Source organism: Callorhinus ursinus, unplaced genomic scaffold (genome assembly GCF_003265705.2).
Source record: "Callorhinus ursinus isolate GAN/ISIS: 27379988/994484 unplaced genomic scaffold, GSC_fseal_2.0 scaffold15, whole genome shotgun sequence".
Taxonomy (NCBI): domain Eukaryota; kingdom Metazoa; phylum Chordata; class Mammalia; order Carnivora; family Otariidae; genus Callorhinus; species Callorhinus ursinus.
In genome coordinates this window covers 39119055-39120487 of record NW_027397077.1, presented here as the reverse complement: position 1 = coordinate 39120487, position 1433 = coordinate 39119055, and the positions used below count along the sequence as shown (strand labels likewise).

The window sequence follows — 1433 nt, the reverse complement described above, 5'->3', positions numbered from 1 at the left end:
GGGATCTAGCCCCGCATCAGTCTCCCTGCTCAGCGGGAAGCTTGCTTCTCCCTCTCCTGCTCACCCTATTTGTTCTCCCTCTCTCTGTGAAATAAAAAAATAGATAAATCCTTGAAAAGAAAAAGTCCTCAGTAAATAGTATCTGTTAGTATTATAATTGGTGCTGGTGAGGGATTCAGCCAAATATCTGGCCCATCTTTTCTTTTTTTTGCGGGGGGGGGTAAAGTATACTTTATTGATGGTACATGACAAGGTAGGGCTCCCCAAGCCCCTCCCCTTCTTCAGGGGGTGTGGGATGGAAACGGTGGAGGTCGGGAGATTCTCAGTGTTTTGCGGGATAAGTTGGGGCAGGGACTCCCCAGCAGCTGAGGGCCTCTCTCTTCCTCTTGCTCTCGCTGGGGCTGGTGGTCCAGGGGGCTCTTACTCCTTGGAGGCCATGTGGACCATAAGGTCCACCACCCGGTTGCTGTAGCCGAATTCATTGTCATACCAGGAAATGAGCTTGACAAAGTGGTTGTTGAGAGCAATGCCAGCCCCGGCATCGAAGGTGGAGGAGTGGGTGTCACTGTTGAAGTCGCAGGAGACGACCTGGTCCTCAGTGTACCCCAGGATGCCCTTGAGGGGGCCCTCTGACGCCTGCTTCACCACCTTCTTGATGTCGTCATATTTGGCAGCTTTCTCCAGGCGGCAGGTCAGATCCACGACGGACACGTTGGGGGTGGGGACACGGAAGGCCATGCCAGTGAGCTTCCCGTTCAGCTCAGGGATGACCTTGCCCACAGCCTTGGCAGCACCAGTGGAAGCAGGGATGATGTTCTGGGCAGCCCCTTGGCCGTCGTGCCACAGCTTCCCAGAGGAACCGTCCACGGTCTTCTGGGTGGCAGTGATGGCATGGACGGGGGTCATGAGTCCCTCCACGATGCCGAAGTTGTCATGGATGACCTTGGCCAGAGGAGCCAAGCAGTTGGTGGTGCAGGAGGCATTGCTGACAATCTTGAGGGAGTTGTCATACTTCTCGTGGTTCACACCCATCACGAACATGGGGGCGTCGGCAGAGGGAGCAGAGATGATGACCCTCTTGGCCCCGCCCTTCAAGTGGGCCCCAGCCTTCTCCATGGTGGTGGAGACCCCAGTGGACTCCACAACATACTCAGCACCAGCATCACCCCACTTGATGTTGGTGGGATCTCGCTCCTGGAAGATGGAGATGGACTTTCCATTGATGACAAGCTTCCCGTTCTCAGCCTTGACTGTACTGTGGAATTTGCCATGGGTGGAATCATACTGGAACATGTAGACCATGTAGTTGAGGTCAATGAAGGGATCATTGATGGCGACAATATCCACTTTGCCAGAGTTAAAAGCAGCCCTGGTGACCAGGCGCCCAATACGGCCAAATCCGTTCACTCCGACCTTCACCATCGTGTCTCAGG

The 1433-nt window shown here is 54.8% G+C and overlaps 1 protein-coding gene across 1 annotated transcript; it reads right to left on the bottom strand.

Annotated features, from left to right (window-relative positions):
* Nucleotides 1-231: 231 nt before the first annotated feature.
* Nucleotides 232-1427, bottom strand: LOC112834066 (glyceraldehyde-3-phosphate dehydrogenase-like). Its single transcript, XM_025885534.2, has one exon. The coding sequence runs from the start codon at nt 1420-1422 to the stop codon at nt 421-423; it is 1002 nt and encodes a 333-aa protein (XP_025741319.1). The 5' UTR covers nt 1423-1427; the 3' UTR covers nt 232-420.
* Between the last annotated feature and the right edge of the window lie 6 nt (nt 1428-1433).